The 19,049-nt window shown below is 32.3% G+C and overlaps 2 protein-coding genes across 2 annotated transcripts; both read left to right on the forward strand.

The window, feature by feature from the left end:
- Positions 1-450: 450 nt before the first annotated feature.
- Positions 451-11,330, forward strand: LOC112740829 (stomatal closure-related actin-binding protein 1). The gene is made up of 13 exons (XM_025789476.3): positions 451-834; positions 1,232-1,531; positions 1,719-1,847; positions 2,986-3,078; positions 3,950-4,090; positions 5,322-5,390; positions 5,866-5,949; positions 6,641-6,821; positions 7,637-7,753; positions 7,931-7,989; positions 8,930-9,064; positions 10,649-10,798; positions 10,922-11,330. Exons 2-13 carry the CDS (start codon positions 1,250-1,252, stop codon positions 10,964-10,966), a joined length of 1,485 nt encoding a protein of 494 aa, XP_025645261.1. The 5' UTR covers positions 451-834; positions 1,232-1,249; the 3' UTR covers positions 10,967-11,330.
- A 1,358-nt stretch (positions 11,331-12,688) lies between these two features.
- Positions 12,689-15,156, forward strand: LOC112740222 (desiccation-related protein At2g46140-like). The gene is made up of 2 exons (XM_025789004.3): positions 12,689-13,856; positions 14,785-15,156. The coding sequence occupies exons 1-2, from the start codon at positions 12,939-12,941 to the stop codon at positions 14,788-14,790; spliced, it is 924 nt and encodes a 307-aa protein (XP_025644789.3). The 5' UTR covers positions 12,689-12,938; the 3' UTR covers positions 14,791-15,156.
- Positions 15,157-19,049: the final 3,893 nt, after the last annotated feature.

A 19,049-nucleotide genomic window follows, 5' to 3' on the forward strand; every position in this document is an offset into this window, starting at 1 on the left:
ATCAGAAAGAGAAAAGTGAAAAAACTGGATGATTAGTAAACAATACCTTCAATAATCTTTTTTCTTTTGTTTCTGTATTTTTTGGTGGAGATTTTGAACTTCGCTTGTAGATTTTCTTGAGTTTTCGCGACAATTTTGACAGTTTTTTTTAGAGATTTCGAGTGTTGTTTAAATTTTCAGGGTTGCGGTTTTGATCAAGAAAGAAGAAGAAGCGTTTTTCATAATCCCGTTTGCGCTATTAAACTGTTGAGCGAGCGCGTGTTTATACGCTCCTTGATGTGAATTGTGAAGTTAGTTTTTGCTGAGCTTGGGTCAACATAATTAAACTTAATTGTCAAAAAGACTTATATGTGTAGCAGCCTTCTTATTTTTTATGATGCAAAAATTGATGTAAAATTATTTTTTATAGCAAGTGAACCATAAACAAAAAGAGTTGAGTCGTGTGGAGATGGTCTCAAAACTTTGATAATAATCCTTAATTTAAAAAAAAAAGGCTAAACATAAAAAAAAGGTGGGAAAAAGTGTGAAGTGAAGTAGCGAACAGAGAAGTAAACTAAAGAGGAAGGAGCTGAAGCTTGGGACCCGCCAAAGAGTTTTGAGGTAACGCATGACACAGTATCCATCTATCCATCAAATTTCAAAAGTACAACTCAAAACGTTAACACTTTGAGTTTGAGTAGGCGACTGAAGGGCCTCTATTTCCTTCCTTTCTAAAAAGCAAAGCTATCATCTCTCTCTCTCTCTCTCTCTCTCTCAATATATATGCAACAACCGCTTCGCATCTGATCCAAGAATCCCAAGCTTAACTTCTCATTATTTGTCCTCTTGTGATCTGTAAGTTTTTCATTTCTGTTTATATTTTTTCGTTAGCTTTTCTCTCATTGCTTCAATTTTATTGCAGAAAGGAACCCAAACAAAAAAGTAACGAGAATAGTTAGGGTTTGTGTTGTTTCATTGTTGAAAATCTCTCAGTTTTCTCTTTGATTCTTAATAAGCTTGATGGCCAATGTGCAGTTTTGGCCAGTAGTATCAATCTCAATTAATTAAATTCCTGATTTGGCTTTATGTTCTTTAATTTGTTATTTTCTACTATTTTTTGCATGTCTGAGAGTGATTGCTTTGCCCCTTTGTCCCTTTTCTATGGATATTTTGTTTAAATTCATTGAGCTGTTTACGGAACTAGAATCTTCTCAATTATTTATGCTAAAGCTTTCTTTGCTGCCATTGGCAGAGTTGATTGCTCGTGGAGATGACAAGGGTGACCCGTGATTTCGGGGATACCATGTATAAAGATGCAGTGCCGGCAGTTTCAGCTGACGTGATATTTGCTTCTCTTCGATTTCCTAATTACAAACTTGGAGCTAACAATCAAATCATGGAGACAAAGGATGACCCGAAAGTATTATCTATGAAGGAGGTTGTTGCACGTGAGACTGCACTGCTGTTGGAACAACAGAAGCGTCTGTCAGTTCGTGACCTTGCTAATAAATTTGAGAAGGGTTTGGCAGCTGCTGCTAAACTATCTGAAGAGGTCGACCTTTATATATATATATATATTTTCTGATTCAACATAGTGCTTACTGTTGAAGGCTTTCTCAACATGAGATTTATTATGTAGTTTGTTTTTTCAAATGTTTCCTGTCGAGATAATCAGTGATTTTTCCTAAGAAGTGCATGCCTTATTTCTCCTGAGCGTGGCCTCTGATGATGAAACACAGGCTAGACTGAGGGAAGCAGCATCCTTGGAGAAGCATGTTCTTTTGAAAAAGCTTAGAGATGCACTTGAATCCTTAAAAGGGCGAGTTGCAGGAAGAAACAAAGAAGATGTAGAGGAAGCAATTTCTATGGTTAGTTTATTTTTATTGAAAGAAAGGATATCTACTTATATATACCTAATAAATAGATTATAATTTTATAATATTTGTTATGTTACATGTTGGAGGATTTATATATGTTGACACTATCAATATAAAGTCTTGTTCATCATGCATGATCCTTCTTACATCCTCATGAAAGTAGTTTTGTGGAAATAATTGAAAATGAGTATATTCATATGTCTAGGAGAGCTGATTGTTCAGCATTGTACCTGCCATAGGTACCCTGTAATCTCCGCAATTTGCATGTAAGGATAAATGGCCAACATTCAAGACCATCGCCAATCAACAATGACTGTGTCACAACTGATTTGTAGAGGGAAAGGCACTTATGGGTTAATAGCTAGTGGATGCTGGCTAAAGAATTCAGCCTGTAAATTTTTTAGCTATCATTTATATCCTCAGCGGCAGGAAACTGGGCTTTTGGTTTTGGATTCCGGATAGGATGCATGCATTTTCTTGCTAGTATCTGCTAGAGTTTATTGTTTTTATTCGAACATGTACGGGTTTCAATTATCTCTAGGACATTTAGTTCCCTTTGAAAAGGGTAGTTCGGTGCACAAGCATCCGACATTACCACAGGGTCTGGGGAAGGGTTGCACCCAAAAGATGTAATGTATGCAGCCTAATCTAATAATTGCATTAGTGGCTGATTTCACGACACAGTCACATGGAGACAACTCAACCATTGCTCCAAGGCTCCCCTTCATTGAGTTTCCTTTAAATTGATGGATTTTGTATGATAAATTTAGCCTTAAAATAAATATATTGATAGGATTTTGGTGGAGACAGCACATAAGGCACAAACTTTTTGTTACATTTCTTGGTGTCATCAAATACGTTGACTAGATTATTTGAAATTTCACCTTGCATTTGGTTAGCCCAGTTATTCTAGAGTTGATGATACTTAAACCACTGTGGGGTCTTAAATTGCTATTTTTTGGGTGTGGCTAGTAGACACGGAGTAATGTTGTAACCATATGCATCTGGTGATCAGATAGGTTTTTGTTGCTATTAGGGTATTCTGTTTCTTTTTATAGAATACTTATTCTTGCACCAGTTTATTCGTGCTATCTTTTAAGAACACTAACTTATTCAGTTTACTATGTAGGTTGAAGCTCTAGCAGTTCAGTTGACTCAAAGAGAAGGGGAACTAATACAAGAGAAGGCTGAAGTGAAGAAGCTAACAAATTTTCTTAAGCAGGTGATGTTAACTATTAACTTTAACCCCTTTTTGGTTACGGAAGTAGAACTTTGATTAGAAATAGGACAATAGGACCAAGGCGTATAAAGAAAGAAAATATTATATCGCACCTGAACTCTACAGCAAAACAAAACTGAATGAAGATATTATTTCCTGAAGAACAGTCCAGTGCCACTCCAAGTCCAACAAGGGAATTTCTTGAAAAGAATGTCTTCCGCACACCAAAGGGATGACAAAAACTATGCTTTCCCCGTAAAATTTGACTACATTGATGTCCTTGTTAGTTGAAAGCACTCCACCTAAGCTGAAGCCAATGAATGTACTGTGTAAATTGGGTAATTCTATAAAATGAACAGCATAATATTCTTTGATTCTGAGGAAAAACAGGAATGGTATGAGAGAGTATTTGAAAATTGAAAACATCAACAATATACACAGAAAATTCGTAACTATTACATACACTATGCATATACACGGAGACAAAGTTATCAAAATGTTTTGTGTTGCAACATTTTCTAGTTGGCTCTAGGATCATTATTTAATCAAAGTATAATGCATACTTAATTATGAAATGAACGGAAAATTACCTTCTAAGTTTTGATGGTTTGTCTATGATTCTGTTTCAGAAACTATTTATAACTTTTTGTACAATAAGAATTGCTTTTGTTAGGAAAGTTTATCTTGTAGAACCACTCGTTTTCTCTTTTATTATTTTAGCATGTTACACATATACAGTTTTTTCTTTTTTCGCAGCTTTTCTTGTCATTGAAATATTAGTTACCATGAAATGGATTTGCCTCAGTTTAGTCTTCTATCTTGGCTGCATAAAGAAATTTGTTTTTGGATGTTGAGCGATTAGATTCATTTCCAGGCTTCTGAAGATGCTAAGAAACTCGTTGATGAGGAAAGGGCTTTTGCTCGTTCTGAAATAGATAATGCCAGAGCAGCAGTTCAGAGGGTCGAGGAGGCACTTCAGGATCATGAGAGGATGTCTCGAGCTACAGGGAAGCAGGTTTGTGGTATTTACTTGTCATGTGTAGCACTTGTGAATTCTAAAATTGAGGGATTTGAATCTATCCTTCTGTCCCATCAATAAATAGATGACAATAATTTCACTTATTTTCTTTCAGTACATTTGTTCTAAATCTAATCAATTTATAAAATTTAAGAGTAAAACGAAACTTCTTGTTTGATTTCGTCAACTTGTTTTGAAGTAGCTTAATGTTGGATACTGGAAACTAGTTAAATTAGGCTTTTATGAATATTCAATCACCCTTTCCGGAAATTTATTAGTCAGCTGTATGGTTCTTAGACCACTTGCTTCTTTGATGGTTCTCGTCTAATATCATCTGTTTATCTGGAATATTCCCTTGTCTGTACTGTTTCTTGTTTGTACATAATGCACCACAAAATTTATTTCTTTATTCTGGGTTCTAGTCTTTTTAAGGATTTTCACTGTAGAAAGCACTTTAATGAAAGGGGAAGTAGTGAGATTCAGTCCCTTTTACTTTTGCTTGGTTACTCTAACTACCTTCCAAATCCCAATAGAGTTATTTATTCTTCTAGATCTTTATTATCTATTTATTTATTTTTTAAGTCCTCCTTTCAGTGTTTTGTGGTTTCTCCTAGCATGGAGAAGTTTCTTCGTAACTAGTACATTTGGAAATGTAAAGCTTAATCTAAGTTGAAATCCAGTGAGTGGATAACAGAACCAATTAATACTGTCAGTATTGGTCATGATATGTGCTGCACAAAATTGGAACAGTGGTCTGTTATGTCAATATTGCAGGCAAGCTACTCTCATTCATAACTTTGTTATCCTGGATGAATCTTTGATGTGACCTTTCACTTAATATATAGGACTAAGGAATTCAACTTGGATCATTCAAAAGTTCTGAAAGAAAAATAAGGATACAAGAAATTCGTGGGAGTTTGCTGCTTTTTGTGTTTGTTTAGTTTACTCAGTTGAGACTTGAAAGGGTCATCTTTGTCCAAAATTTGCTATTGGGTTGGATTATATTAAGTTCTGTTCAAGATTGTTTCATTTTGTTTGCTTCCCTAGTTGTTCTTTACTCATTTGCTAAGAAAGACTATAAATATCAAATTAATGGATGCCGTAGACGTTAATTTGTAGAAACAACAATAAAAGCAACAAGATTCTTTTCAGGAAGAGGACAGCATCACCACAAATTTATAAGAATTAAGTTGTATTTTAACAAAAATTGGTTTTATGGGAACTTTAGGACCTGGAAGAATTGATGAAAGAAGTTCAAGAAGCCCGAAGAATCAAAATGCTGCATCAACCAAGCAAGGTATATATTTACTTTACCGTATTTCATCTATGTTATAGATCAATTGGATCAATTATTTGAAATTCTTCCATTTTTGTTGTAGTTCCTTGTCCCTGCCCTTAACTTTGTTTATGTTCTCTACTCATTGACAGCATAATTTTCATGTGTTCTTTCTTGCTTAATGTGCTTCTGTGTATTTGCATAAACCTGGGTTCTTAATACTAAGTGTTGTAATCCATACAAATATTAACTCTATAGAGGCAGAGAGAGCATCAAGAACTAGTTGTGACCTTGTGGGTAACTGGGAATATATTATGATTAATGGCTGGAGTTTTCCTATTAGTGGTTGAATGATTGATGTTGTTCTCCTGTGTTGAAATGGCTTGTTTCCCATTACTCTGTAGATTCGTTTTGATAATATTTTTACTTTATCTTATTTTATTTATTTCTTTTTTTAGTAAGGAAAGTAATTTATTGTTTGCTGAATCAACTTTAGGTCATGTCTATGGAACATGAGCTTCGAGCATTGAGGGCCCAACTCTCAGAGAAGTCTAGACACTATCTTCGACTTCACAGGGAGGTATGCTTGTCAATTGTCACCAAATGTCATTTTGAAAAGGCTGTGATTTGAGTAGTTGTTTACTTGTTTCTTTTTTGATTTGCCAAATAGTTGTTTCTTTGGTAATTTCAATTGTGCTCGTTGAATGTGGTTTCCTTGTAGGGGTTTTTGTTGGGCAATAGAGAAACTGTCGTCTAACAAAATTTCAGCTTATAAATGAATTCTATCTTGTTTAGTTTGGAGATGACATGTCATTATTCTGGTGTGAGCTGCACCTATAAGGGAACAAATTTTCCATTTTTCATTTTTGTTTATTTATTTATTTTTTTTGTATTTCATTTAGTTGCTATTAATTCCTTGTCATTCTCTAAAACATAGCTGAGAATATGGCACTGCTTGTATCTAGAGTCTAGACTATCATGCTCTCAAATCCTCATACTTAATCCGAATCATAGGCAAAACAACGAGTGAAGTGCAAGTAAACATAAATGTAAGAGTTTTCCATATTCCCCGAGTCTGAGACTATGATGGAGAGACTTTACGTGGTTACCCTTTTTTGCCTAATGTCAATGCATTATTCTTTTCTTTTCTTTCCTTTCCTTTTTTTTTTCTCTTCTTACCAACTGAGTTGAATTGTCCTTATTTGATAATATAGCAATCTAGCATTGTTCATTGAAAGTTTCCACTGATTGTCATCCACTATATTTTTCAGTTGTCAAGGATGAAGAAAGGGGAGGAAAAAGCTTCCCATTTATACGAGTTAGAAGGAACTGAAACACTTGGTTCATATTTACAAATTGAACCTTGCTCTGATAATGCCCTCGAACTTTCAAAATGTTCATTTCAGTGGTATCGTGTATCACCGGATGGTGCCAAAAAGGAACTTATTTCAGGTACATCTTCCAAAAGTTTTGCACTTCATGACATCTTTTGTTCCATTCAATTTTATTTTTTCATTTATTTTTTTCTCTCTTCAATTTAGTAGACTTGTGACTGGCACATTTTTCTACTTCTGGTTTGCCCTTGTTAGATAAAGAAGATTAGTGACCTCCATAAGGAGAACGCCTTTTGATGGAACCTTCTATTGAGAGAACAACTGCTATTTGTTAATAGGTTAAATTATTTTGTTAGTCCTTATAGTTTCACTATATTTGTAATTAAGTCCCTACACTTTCAAAGTTTTTATTGGTTCTCTATGAGTTTTAAATGTGTAATCACATCTTTATAGTTCCAAAAATGTATAACTTAAGAGAAATATGTTGAGACATTCGCTAGTGGTGTGAGATGGATGAAAGCATTTTTGTAGCGTTTACTGTTAAAAAGGATCTAATTCCAAATTTAAAACTAGTGTAAGGACCCAATTGAAAACTTTTAAAATGTAGGGACCTAATTATAAATTTGGAAAAACTATAGGGACTAACAAAGTAATTTAACCTTGTTAATATTAATAATTCTGATTTTCCAAGAAAAATTCTTAAGGGCTATCAAGTTTGGTTTTGAAGTGTAGATGTGCACATTGATTGCATGTCTATTTACAGCTAATTTTTAAAGTAACATTGATTTGCTTGTCATTCCTATTACTCATTATTCTTTGCGCTACCATTTAAGATGCGCATTGTGTTGGAAATGGTGATTGTTATTAAACATTATATTTGGTAGATTTATCATTTGGATACTTGCATAAATGATACAACTTTCTCATTCTCAGGAGCTACAAAGTCAGTTTATGCCCCTGAACCTTTAGATGTTGGACGCATACTGCAAGTTGATATTATTTCAGAAAGCCTTCAAATCACTCTGTCAACTACTGGTCAAATAGATCCAGGTTTGTTTGCAATCTGAACTTTGATATTTTCATTTAGTACTCATCAACAGAAATGGCTTCTATGGCTTCCTTTTAAATGGCAAACTTTCTGCTTTTTCAACTTGAAGTAAAAGACATGCGACACGTGTTGCTTTGCCTCGTCAAGTTGAGCATAAACTATTTTGTATTGTCTTTCAGCTGCTGGTTTGGGAACCTATGTAGAGGCACTTGTGCGGAAACATGATACTGAATTCAATGTATGTCATTACAATTCTTTTTAACTTATATTCTTTACTCTTTTCTTTACCCTTTTAACTAATTTAGATACAAGCATCAATGTGAGTTGTTGGGAGCTGCCATTTGTATTGTTATATAAGGTTATGATTTGTGCTTTTAATATGTTAGAAGAGAGATGGTGAGTGAGAATCTAGCGGGGGATGCATTGACTTAGTTGAGTTCGGTTAAGTATATTGTACACAAGAACTACCCAGATGCTAATTCTAATCCAAATAAAACAAGCCTGTAGAGTGATATTGATACATATTCTAGTTCTAGCATGAGTAAACAAACAGCACTAATGTGTTTAATGGGATTTGGTCAGTAGCCAAATTGCTTTAATTTGGATCATATGCGGTGTAATATTGCAACTAGTTAACACGTTTTTGTTAGTAATTCTTCAATAGGAGCCTCCTAGTTCTTAGTTTAATGAGGTGCTAATTCATGTTCTGATAACATATCCTTGTAAGTTCTGTGGTTCCTTGACATTTCATCGAAGTTTGAGACCAGGCCTATGATTTTGCATCTGGACAACATTGAGTACGTTTAGAAATCTTTAGGACAAATAAGATAAAATATGGTTTGGAACAAAATTGAGACATGGACAGTCTTTGGGAAAACAAAGGTACGTTACCCTTTTTGGAATTATTGCATGCTTAAGCAAATAGTCTAGAAATCCTTTGACATAGTATCTGAATTTCAATACAAGATTCTAGTAAGTTGCGACACTGCTTCCATGTACTAAGTTTATCAGTGTTTTATCACTCATTCTTTTGCCTCTAATCTTTAGGTAAAAGAGAGTGGGTAGTTTTAAGGCTATTTAACTGCAGTTATGTGCAGTGTGTTGCATTTTTTTAACATTTCAATTTTCTCTGGACAGATTCCGTGACAATAATGGTAGTTGTATTGAATACTTTTCAGGTCGTTGTAACTCAGATGAATGGCTCACACCAACCAACTGAATCTATACATGCGCTTCATGTTGGAAAGATGAGGATGAAGCTCTGTAAAGGAAAGACAACAATTGCCAAAGAATACTATTCAAGCTCAATGCAGGTATTCCAAATTGAGCAATTATGTGAACCACTGCATTTCATACACCTACAGTGCACACCGTATAGAAAACAGAAAATGACAAAAGTTAACAGTATAGAAAGATAAAGAAGTTATGAACTGGAATTTCATAAAAAAAATGTTCAACTCTCTCTCTCTCTCTCTCTCTCTCTCTCTCTCTCTCTCTCAAATCCCAAATTTATATTATTTCAAATAACTAACAAGAAAAAACATTATGAGTCAATTCACAAGACCTATGAGGGTACTAACAAAAGTTTAAGATTTTAAGTTATGGAAATGTAAATGTTGATTTGAATGTCCCAACTATAGGTCCCAGTATTTTTAGGATAGTTACCAACATAATTTAGTACATTGCCAATATTTTACCTTTATTCTAATATTCTATCTTAGAGTGCATAAGGTTTAGATAAGCTATAAGATATGAATTTATCAAAATTATATTGATGAATGCATGTTCCATGATGTTCATTTCCATTTTAACAACTAAGTATATGTGTTGATCCTCTCATTACAATTCAAGCTCAAGAATATTATTCCCAACACTTATTATAATATTTTTTCTCATGGACAAACGAAATGCAAATACGTTCCTACACCCAAAAGGTAACACACCTAAGTACTTGAATATAATACCAAAGTTCAATAGATCTCCCTAGAACATTAAGTTAAGAAAAGAAACTAAACACCAATAATACATGAAAATTCTTATCAAGAAGGAAATTATACTGCACAATCTCAAATTCCAAATTCATCCCACACATGCAATAAAAAATAAAATACACGTTATATGAGAAGAAAATTTATAAAGATAGTTGCCCTAATAAGTATCTAGTAAATTATAAAAAATAAATTCAGGAACTCTACCACAGACATACTGATTCCAACATAAAGATTAATATTTGTGGAGAGGTAAGAAACCATTATTGCTCTTCAATACAATCATAGATGCTTTACTCTGCATTGAGGGTGTTGGGATGAACATTGATGTAAGATGGCATTGGAAGGGGTTTCAATAAGAAAATGGTGTTTGAATTATGATGGTGATGCTCAAATCGAAATGTTTATGGGGCAAGAGATACGGAAATTAGGGACGAGTAGAAAGATTAGTCGGTAAAGATGGGAGAGATGAGACAGTTGGAACTTGGAAAAGAGGAAGACTCGTATTTGAGATAGAGTGAGGTTGTTTGGGGGGGGGGGGATGTGAGAATGAGAGAGAGAACTGAACATTATTTAATGAATTTCCACCTCAAAGTTTCTCTTTCTATACGGCTTAGTTTTGTCATTTCTGATTTTTAAACGATGTGCATCATGGTTCATAGGTGTATGAAATGGAGTGACAACATCAAAATAGTTTTCTCGCTATCATTCTGACTCGAGTTTTTTCTAAACACCGAAAGGAACCTTGTATTTATTGCATGATGAAGACTAACTTTTCTTAGCACAACTCTTTTCTAGCAGTGTATGATTTATGAGGTTTTATTTAGAACAAGCTTAAGATTTTCCTTCTCATCTCATTTGAATAAACAAAAATGTAATCAAATAATGTTCAATGCTCTTGTTCTTAAGCTTTGCGGTGTTCGAGGAGGTGGGAATGCTGCTGCACAGGCTCTATTTTGGCAGCCAAAGCAAGGGCTTTCTTTTGTATTAGCTTTTGAATCAGAGCGAGAAAGGAATGCAGCTATCATGCTTGCAAGGAGGTTTGCATTTGACTGTAATGTAAGTCTTTCTGAATATTAGCTGCAGATCTTTGCTGAAAATAGCTGTTATGGTTGGAGCATATTTCAACCTTCCATTTTTCTCTTGGTCTCCATTGCTGAATTATGAATGGCTAAAATGCAGATTGTTCTTGCTGGACCAGATCATAAAGCTCCTTTAGATACATGATGCGACCTCCTTGACTAGTATATATATATTTTTTTCAACTGTAATTATTTGAGTTCCCACTTAGTGGGATAAGGCTTTGTCATCATTGTTGTTGTAATTATTTGAGTTCTGCATTGTACTACAAGTGTGTAAAAGTGAAGTTTGTAACGTTATTGTGATTAGGATTCATTCATATCATACCCTGTGGTCTACCATTTTCTTTCACCAACACCAGGGCATTTTTTTTGTTTGCCTTTGTGAGTGATAGTTAGCAAACTATTTGAGCTTACACTTTGGGATTGGTGTGAGCCACGCCCATTGTTTGTTGTGTGCTAATTGATTGTATTTGATTGATCCAATTACTGTAAGAGTTTTCCTTATTGCATGTCTAATTGTCTATAGATACGCATATGAGTGATTTTAGATTTTATTTATTGCAAACACTCCAGAACCCCCTGATATACAGAGGATAATTTACCCTTCCTGAAGTGGCAATATGTGATTGCTTCATATTTAATCTAATAAATAATTATAGTTTAATTTAATTAGACTAGTGTTAAAAACCTTAACCAAATAAGAATATCATATTGTATATGGTAAATCCTATTTTGCAATTTGTAAAATGTTTAACTCAAATCCTAACTTAAGTTTAAAAATTCTGAGTCTAAAAAAATAAAGGGAAAAAAAAAAAGACAGATGAACAGGAAAAACAAAACGCATAAAAGAATGAGAAATGAGAAAAATGAGAGGGAAATAGAAGACTGAAAAAACATAAAAGGAAAAAAAAAGAAGAGAAAATGAGCAGTGAGAAAGCAAATGATGTATTTATATCAATTTTGTCGTTTTTACTCATATTTGGGATCTTTCGCATTCTTCCTTGTCATAAAGAAGAGACAAGTGATACAACATACATTTTTCATTCGGAAAATGTTTAGTAACAAAAAAATATTAGCAAAAACAGGCATAACTTTCTTTATTTAACATTCATTAATTATCATAACTTTCTTTATTTAACATTCATTAATTATCGCCACAATTAATGAATGCTAAATAAGAAAAGTTTCGGTTGTTTTTTTTGTCTACCTAGCATTACCCCATTCATTTTTTATGGTTGTCTCTAATTAAATTTAATGGAAATTGAAAAATAGCGAAGTGGTATTTGCTCGCGAGGAAAACATTCCAAGTGTAAGAAAGGCAGGTGATGCACCTAGACCAATGTTGCCTTTTTTGTTCTCATCTAGAATCCTCTGCATTACAACGTTTTTTACTCCTTCTCTATCGTCACTCATTGTATTTAACTAAGGTGAATATTTTAATGAAAACTCCATAATTATTTTTATGTGAAGGTATTTCATTTTAACTATTGATTAATGAGTTATAGAGTTTAATTTTGATATATTATAAAAGTATTAAAGTGTAGTTAAATAAATAAGTCATATTTTTATTAAGTGTAGTTAAATAAATAAGTTACATTTTTAAACAACATCTTTATGAAAAAATATTTTTGACATTTTCATTGTAATAGGTATAAGGCGTCCATAACTAATGCTTTTTCGTTTTTCTTGTAATCCTTTTAATTGGACAAATTTCACTCTACACTTTGAATTTGCCTACAAATTAGTCCCTAAAGCATTAAAAAAAAAACCATACAAACAATTTCTACTATCAATAATAAAAGTTGTCATTGTGATACCACAGTATTAAAAGATCTTTTGGGAAAACTCATTTTGATAAAAACAACATGATTGTTGTTGCCTTATTTTAGTGATGCTGTCATCCATAAACGTATCACGCCTCCGTCATTCTAGTCATTCTAATAACCAATTACAACTACTCTAACTGTTAAACACATACCGTTGGTCACTTTGCAAAATTTGGACCATTGATGGAATAACGGTTTCAATAGTTTTCAATATTCCCATGTAATGTAAAGTAAATACTCGGCATTAATCTCAAAGGCATATTTATCTTTTGTTATTTAGATAAACCAAAAATGGTGGAGAAGGATGAAAATGAAAAAGAAGATGAAAAGCAAGAAGATGAAAAGAGTGGATTTTTTCATGCGGTGAAGGATTTCATTCATGACGTTGGGGAGAAGATCGAGGAGGTAGTTGGGTTCGGGAAGCCAACTGCTGACGTGGCCGCAGTACACATTTCATCCATCAATGTTGACAAGGCAGACCTTGTTCTTGATTTGGTGATAAAGAACCCAAATCCAGTGCCTATCCCTCTAATAGACATAAACTATTCGATCGAGAGTGGTGAGAGAAAATTAGTTTCAGGATTGATACCAGATGCAGGTACAATACATTCACATGGAGAAGAGACCATACAAGTTCCTGTCACTTTGGCATATGCAGATATCAAAAACACTTATCACGATATTCAACCCGGAAGCATTCTTCCATATAGGGTGATGGTTGACCTAATTTTTGATGTTCCTATTTTGGGAAGGCTAACCTTGCCTATGGAGAAAACTGGAGAAATTCCAATTCCGTACAAGCCTGATGTCAATGTTGAGAAAATTCAGTTCGAGAGATTCTCTACTGAAGAGACGGTTGCTATTCTTCACATGAAAATAGAGAATAAGAATGACTTTGATCTCAACGTCAATGCGCTTGAATATGAGGTGTGGCTTGGTGATGTGAACATTGGAGGTGCGGAGCTACCGAAATCCGCAACGATTGAGAAAGGTGGAATCAACTTCATTGATATTCCAGTCACGTTTAGGCCTAAGGATTTTGGATCTGCAGTTTGGGATATGATTAGAGGAAGGGGAACAGGCTACACCATAAAAGGAAATGTTGATGTTGACACGCCGTTTGGTGCAATGAAGTTGCCCATCAGCAAAGTCGGTGGTACTACGAAATTCAAGAAGAAAAAGGATTGTGATGGCGATGATGACAATAAGGTTCTTCAACTTCTTTTCTCAATATCTCTTCCTCATCACTTTGGATTTTTCATTTTTTCTAGTTTCAAAAGAAAGCTGAACACTATCTTAGTTGCAGATAAATTTACATAATAGTTAAAAATTATTAAATAATTTAATAATTTGATTAAATTATCATTTAACTAACTATTTTCAACTAAGTTAAGTGCACCTAAATTTTTACTATAAAAACAACAATCTCGCTACGTTACTAACAGTATTTCTACCAACTTCTGTCAACTTTGGTTTATAATTGTGTTTAATGGAAGTGTCTTTGTAGATGTGTCTAATAAAAATATTTTTTATGACCGTGTCTAATAGAAATATCTTTATAGATATATTTTTTAGATGTGTCTCTTTATACATGTATTTAAAATATAATAATTCATTATTGTTGATAATAAGTTGGCAGATAATATGTTGGTATCCTATACTTTTCCACAATGCATGATTGCATTCTAAATGTATTGGTTATTGATTTTTGTATGTGAATTTTTTTTCCATTATATATTAATTATTAGAGAGGAACAATAATAATCAACCATAAATAGACACATTAAAAAAATCTAAAAATTATATTAAAAAATACAAAAAATGTAATAAAAAAATTCAGATTGATCGGTTATTAGTTATTTTTTTTATTATTCTCCAATTTTTTTTTTACTTTTTTAATTTAGGATAAATAACTATGCGAAAAACGTTTTAACTTGAATTTTAAATATACTATGCATGTTAATGTTCATGAGTTGTATTAACACTAAATAAAAATGCCTTCTTTACTACTAGATGAAATTTTTGGCTTTAGTATTTAAATATTTTTTTGAATTTCATGCACCAATCTTGGTATCCAATTCTTTCTCAGATATAATTTCCGATGTAACATAAGATCCCTCAATATTTCTTGGTGCAGGATTGAAGAACAATTTGCATCAAGTTATCAGCGGTTGTTTAATTTAGAAAACTTAGTTCCACTAAAACCTACAATTAAGAAGAGACCTTGAGTATAATTCAAGGCATTATACTTCTTAGTCCTGATGGTTGTTTAATTAGCAAACATGTCAAGTTTTGACCTAAGAATTTGACTGTTGTGTCAATATTCATTATGAATATATAATAGTTGTAGCTTGGGATGATCAAATACAAAAGCAAGTAGGATGATTCTCGTTTTGTCGCTTTATCCAGCTGCCGATGAAGTTTATATGATTTGGATTTGTGGAGAATGAATTCCTTCGTCTTTTGTGTAATTGAGGATGAATAAAGAATGATTCATCGCGCTAACAAATATGCTTTACACTCTAATAAGAAACGGACGGCTCTAATGTTTTTTTAATTATTTATAGGTAAAGAACGAAAACATGCACGTATTTTTTAATGTTTTTTTTTTTACTAAAGATAGGAGACTCGAACTCGTAACCTCTTTAATTGAGTAGGGAGAGACTATGCCATTTAAACTATTACTCGTTGGCACATATTTTTTAATGTTGATATCGATAAAAATATTATAAAAAACAATCTAAAAATGTATTAAAAATGTCTCACTATTATCAGAGATCTGCCCTATTAATAAAATAATGTGATGTGACTCACTTGTTAATATCAGAATTTCACTTACTACATAAAAATTTTTGTTTTTTTCACTATCTTTTTTTTTTTAAATATAGAACTTCTTAGTTTAGAGATGTGTATCTTTGTTATTTTTTAAATAATTTAAAGATGTTTATTTTTTTGTACAACTTGAAAGTATTTTTGTTGAAATGAATTGAAACAAAAGTCACTAAAATATAATAGTTTATAACCATTATATTTTAATGTTTTTTCATTGAATTATTATTCTATTTATCTGATATAGCATTTGAAATGAAATAAAAACAAAGTAAAATGATGGCTATCTATCTACAATAACGCTTGTATTTATTAACGATAAATCTTATTATAAAAATTTTGTGCATTTTTATGTTAATTCATAATTTCTTAATTTAAAATATTGCTACTTAACATATGAGTAATCGTTTCATTTATTTTATTCTACAATTCAATACTCATGAATTAAAAATTTTGAACGGAAAATAATCATTAGTTTCTTATTATAATTTGATGAAGTATTTATCTCACACTTAACTTAAGCAAATAAAACTAAGGGGCATGCTACATATACAAGTAAAAAGGCTGTACAAGTTTTACAAGTTATCAGCCCAAACTTCATTAACACGTGCATTAACTCATTTTGAATGGAGCGTAACTACACGCGCCCCACTCAAACGGTTCCTCTTCGTCTTCTTCTTCTTCTTCTTCTCCTCCTCTTCTTCTTCGTCTTCGTCTTCGTCTTCTTCTTCTTCCTCTTCCTCTTCCTCTTCGTTTTTTTTCTATTTTCATGGTTTCTGAAATTCTTCTTCTTCTTCTTGCTGCACGTTCTTCTTCCTCTTACTCTTCTTCTTCTCCTTTTCTTTCGTTTCTGCACGTTCTTCTTCCTCGTTTTCCTCTTCTTCTTCTTCTTCTTCATTTACGTCTTTTCTCTCTGTTTTCTCTTTTTTTCGATTTTTCATGGTAAAATCGTTTTTGAAGAAGAAGAAGCAGCAGAAGATGAGGAGGAGAAAGAGAAAGAGTTCTGAATTTTCTTAAATCCTTTGGGTGTATTCCTATAATCGTTTGGGTGAATTCTTGTAACCGTTTGAGTGTATTTTCTGTAATCCTTTGGGTGTATTTCTGTAATTATTTGGGTATATTTGAGTGATATCTGACTGATATCTATGGGTGTATCTGACTCATATCTATGGGTGTATCTTACTGATATCTATGGGTGTATTTTTTATTTCAGAAAAAATGACAAGTATTACAGAAATACACCCAAACGATTACATAAAATACACCCAAGAGATTACAGAAATACACCCAAACGGTTACAGGAATTCACCCAAACGATTATAGAAATACACCCAAAAGATTACAGAAAATACACTCAAAGGATTTAAGAAATACACCCAAAATCATGCATAATTCAGAACTCTTTCTCTTTCTCCTCCTCATCTTCTGCTACTTCTTCTTCTTCAAAAACGATTTCAGAGCTTGATGTCAAAAAACAATAGAAATCGAGAATAACGAAAAAAGAAGAAGAAGAAGAAGAAGAAGGTGCAGCAAGAAGAAGAAAAAGAAAGAAGAAGAACGTGCAGAAGAAGAAGAAGAAAAAGAAAAGAAGGTGCAATGAAGAAGAAGAAGAAGAAAAGAAGAAGAAGAAGAGGAAGAGGAAGAAGAAGAGGAAGAGGAAGAAGAACGTGCAGCAAGAAGAAGAATAAGGTGCAATGAAAACGTGCCGTAACAGTATGTGGAGGAACTAACGTCAACGACGAAGAACAAACCAGTGAGAAAGGGAGAGAAAAGAACGATCGAAAAAGAAGGAGAAGAAGAAGGGATGTAGCGCGTGTAAGGAATGTAGCACTTGCAGCAAATTTTGGGGATTAGAGTTTAATTGACTTGTAATACTTACAAGCCCTAATCGCTTGTACGCAGAGTTTTTCTCTAAAACTAATTGCAGAATTATTTATTTTTTATTTTTTATAAGTATCGATATAAGAACCTAATTAAATTGGAAGCTTACCATATCATTATTCACTTATCTTTTAACCGAATTATAACTTATTTTATTTTTTAAACTTAGCCTAATTCATATGATCGATATGCAAAGTTTTGGGATTGTGATCTGTTACTTTATAACTCGGTCTTTATTGTGCATTATGAGGCATAATTCGACTTTATTTAACGGAGAGCTTAATAACTATTATTCTGACTTATTGACCAACAGTCATAACATCAATTCTATTTATCAATTCTATATCTATAAAAGACATTTATTTTTATATCTCAAGACGAAAGGATTATAGAATAAGTTTTATAAGTTCTATTTTATGTCTAACCTTCTATATTTATAGAATTCTTATACCTCTTAAACACTTGCTGATTTGAACGTTAAGTATCTTTTATAAATATCCACCAATCATATTTTTAGTGTCCGAATTATACTCACTCCATAAAAAAAAATACATATTATAACAATACAAAACATACATAAACTATACCTTAAAAGTTCATCCACTTATATAATTACTGTAACTATCATATCATAATGGCATAATTATACTAAAATTCACTTAATATAAAACCTTTCGATTCTACTATAACAAATTTTATTATTCTTTTATGATAGATTTAATTATTTTAGTAACAATTTTTTTATTTAAAAGAGTGTATGAAATTATACCTATAAATATATAAATACATATTATTTAGTGATTAACTTTTTATATTTATAAAATATTTTTTAGTTTTTTTTATGACTAAATATTTTTTAGTTTAATAGAGGCAATATCTAAAAAATTTAATAACGAATAAACAATATTTGAAAGATTGTTTTGACTATTCAGTCGATGTCATATTCCGGGGTAGATCCTTAGATGCTAAGAAAATAATACTTTTCTTCCTTAGTTGTGTGAAAAACTCATCCCGTTAACCTGTATCGAATTTACAATGCTTAAGAATTAAGGAAAGGATATATTCGAATGAGAAATCAAATTCAAAACAATATGGAGAAATTGTTATCCACTACACACAGTCCACATTAATTTCAACAAAATAAAGGTCAACCCATACCCGAGAATCCAATTTACAATGGAAAATATAAAAAAATATTTTTTATTGTTAATATTAATTAATTATTAAAAATTATAAATTCGTATTAATTCTGCGACAAAAGTCAACAAACTATAATTCAAATGACATATTTTTTTTTACTTAAAAATTTGAATTTTTTTTATTTAAATTAAATAAATATAATATTTACCAAAATAAATAAACGTGAAAGAAATTATCAAAATACATCTTCAATTAGATCTTAGATATAAAAAATTAGTCTCTAAAATAACTATAACTCGAGTACACTGATCCTGTGTTGTAATAAGATGTTTGTAAACCATATCTTGAATGCAACCGTGATATGAACATAAGCATATCTCGGATACACTGTACTCGAAATACGCGCGTTTTCTGATTTGGGACCGTGTATTCGAAATAAAAAGAAAAAAAACGCTATTTCTAATTCTATACTATATCTCACACTGACCTTAAATCAGAAAATACGCGTATTTCGAGTGCAATGTATGCGAATGATACTTACGCGCAAATACC

The sequence above is a fragment of the Arachis hypogaea genome, chromosome 14, assembly GCF_003086295.3.
Source record: "Arachis hypogaea cultivar Tifrunner chromosome 14, arahy.Tifrunner.gnm2.J5K5, whole genome shotgun sequence".
NCBI classification, from domain to species: domain Eukaryota; kingdom Viridiplantae; phylum Streptophyta; class Magnoliopsida; order Fabales; family Fabaceae; genus Arachis; species Arachis hypogaea.

Bases quoted from the DNA above. Each gene is read 5' to 3' on its own strand.
- LOC112740222 (XM_025789004.3), top strand. From the start codon at position 12,939: ATGGTGGAGAAGGATGAAAATGAAAAAGAAGATGAAAAGCAAGAAGAT.
- LOC112740829 (XM_025789476.3), top strand. From the start codon at position 1,250: ATGACAAGGGTGACCCGTGATTTCGGGGATACCATGTATAAAGATGCA. The intron at 1,532-1,718 runs GTCGACCTTTAT...GATGAAACACAG, and splicing joins CTGCTAAACTATCTGAAGAG to GCTAGACTGAGGGAAGCAGC. The intron at 6,822-7,636 runs GTACATCTTCCA...TCTCATTCTCAG, and splicing joins CAAAAAGGAACTTATTTCAG to GAGCTACAAAGTCAGTTTAT.